Source organism: Penaeus monodon, chromosome 18, assembly GCF_015228065.2.
Source record: "Penaeus monodon isolate SGIC_2016 chromosome 18, NSTDA_Pmon_1, whole genome shotgun sequence".
Lineage (NCBI taxonomy): Eukaryota > Metazoa > Arthropoda > Malacostraca > Decapoda > Penaeidae > Penaeus > Penaeus monodon.
In genome coordinates, this window is record NC_051403.1 from 45,403,225 (window position 1) to 45,405,724 (window position 2,500).

The 2,500-nt window shown below is 45.8% G+C and overlaps 1 protein-coding gene across 1 annotated transcript in view; it reads right to left on the reverse strand.

The window, feature by feature from the left end:
- Window positions 1–2,500, reverse strand: part of LOC119584803 (putative neural-cadherin 2) — a 113,123-nt gene that overhangs the window by 1,425 nt on the left and 109,198 nt on the right. The window contains exon 14 of the mRNA XM_037933446.1: window positions 679–847. Within this exon, the coding sequence (XP_037789374.1) occupies window positions 679–847 (169 nt within the window). The remainder of the gene's footprint in view (window positions 1–678; window positions 848–2,500) is intronic.

A 2,500-nucleotide genomic window follows, 5' to 3' on the forward strand; every position in this document is an offset into this window, starting at 1 on the left:
CTCCCCTTCCTTCCCCTCCATTCCACCCCCTCCCCCCACCCCCCAGAGCGTGGCACCGGAAACCGTAGGATTTAAGAGTTTATTTGAGAGATTATCTCCGTTATCGTTCTTGGTCGGAGAGAAGTGTACAGAGGATTTCAGAGTGTTTCATCAATATCCGGTGTCAAAAAGGAGGTAGGCGCACCCGTACTAATACCGAAAAGTGACCTGTGTGTGTGTCTGTGGACGAGTACATAGATAAATAGACAAATAGATAGATATCTAGAGATAAGAAACCTCCTCTCCTCTCTTCCGGCCCCCTCTTCCCCTCTCCCTCCTCACCCTCACCCTTACCCTTACCCCCTTCTCCCTCCCCCTCCTCCCTCCCGTCCTCCCTCTTCCTTTCCCTTTCCCTTCCCTTCCCCCACCCACCCCTCCTCCCTCTCCACTCCTCCCCTTCCCCCCCCACCCCTATTCCCTCTCCATTCCTCCCCTTCCCCCCCCACCCCTCCTCCCTCTCCACTCCTCCCCTTCCCCCCCCACCCCTCCTCCCTCTCCATTCCTCCCCTTCCCCCACCCACCCCTCCTCCCTCTCCACTCCTCCCCTTCCCCCACCCACCCCTCCCCTTCCCCCACCCACCCCTCCTCCCTCTCCACTCCTCCCCTTCCCCCACCCGCCCACCCAGCCTTCCACCCTACCGTGGGCGTCCATCCTCGCGTGAGGTCCTCGGGCGTGGTATTCAGCAATCTCAGGGGCGTCGCGTGTGCCAGGGCGTCCAGGGGCAGGATCCTCACGACCACCGTTACGTTGGCACTCACTCCTCGCTGGCCCCACAGATGGTCGCTCACGGAGAACTGCAGGTCGTATCTGTCGGCGGAATGGAAACAATTTTTTTTTTTTTTTTTTTTTTTGATGGGGGGTGAGGGAGCGGGGAGAGGGGGGAGGGGATGAGGGGGAGGAGAGGAAGTGTGCTTTTGTTTTTTGTTTTTTTATAATGTGATTTTGGCTTGTTTGTTTGTTTTTTGTTCTGTCTATTTCTCTCTCTCTCTCTCTCTCTCTCTCTCTCTCTCTCTCGCTCGCTCGCTCGCTCGCCCTCCTCTCTCTCATTCTCTCTCTCTCTCTCTCCTTCTCTCTCTCTCTCTCTCTCTCTCTCTCCTCTCTCTCTCTCTCTCTCTCTCTCTCTCTCTCCTCTCTTCTCCTCTCTCTCTCTCTCTCTCTCTTCTCTCTCTCTCTTCGTCTCGCTCTCTCGCTCGCTCTCTCTCTTCTCTCTCTCTCTCTCTCTCTCTCTCGCTCGCTCTCTCTCATTCTCTCATTCTCTCTCCCTCATGCAGTGTATATAGATGTCCAGTAGTTAAGCACGTTTTTCGCTGGTTTCAAACCGTAAAAATATTATACATATTTTGAAGATCGTGCATCCTTAAAAAGAACAAGCAGTATTTAGACAAATAGAATTTAAAATAAACAAAATGAAATAAAATAAAACTTGTATAATCCTTGCCTTGTGTCTGGTTGTTGTTGTTGTTGTTTTTTCTCTTTTTTCTTTTTTTATATAATCTTGATAATGACGTACTTGGTCTTGTCATATTATGCATGATAATATTTTCATAAAACAACAAAAACCTTTTGATGATAAGTTTGATAAAGAGTACAGATTAACAGGCTCGCGAGGCATTTTCGTGAAAAAAAAACGTTAATCTGTACAATTGTAGAAAATGTATAGAGAAAAGTGTAGAATGTACAAAGTGAATGATATTTTCGGTGACAGGTTCTCGACAAAAGATGGTCCTTTCTCGCTAATCATTTCCAGAGGCATTAATAAGATAAATTCAGCAGGAGGGGAGGGGGTAGATTAGACCAAGGGAGGGGGTAGGGAGGCTGGGCAGTGACTCCTCCTCCTAACTATGCCCCTTAAATGTATTAAAAATGTAGAGGCATTGGTTAAGGGGGTGGGGGCATCACGCTCACCTGCTGCCGCCGTGATGACACCACTGATCAGTTCGTGTTATAACATTTCCATCCACTCGTACACTGATGGAGATACTGATGCGTATAGTCCGATGAGCGTGACAGCATGTAATAGTTTAATGTGGATGTACACGTATTGATTTTGGGCCCCATAAACTGTGTTGATAAATTATTGATGTGTTTCAGTGGTGTATTTTCTGGACTAGAATACATGAGTTTTCAAATACGTATGAAAGGATACAATGAAGAATATGTGCTTCTAGACTACGCAGAAATGTAGTTATATTTTGATCTTATATCGTCACTTCCATGCTGAATTTTTCTTCGTCTTGTAAGTAGGAAGGATCATTTTGTATTCCCCAAAAGTTACATAATAATCACTATACGGTTATAATGTTCATTAAGAAGAAGAAAGAAAAAAATACAGAGGTAAAAGAAATACTGTTGGATATATATATATACAATTTTTTTTTATATACCAAATGAAAGTGGTTAATCGTAAGCTAATAACCTTAGATTAACCTTGCATTTATCAAACAATAATCATCTTATAAA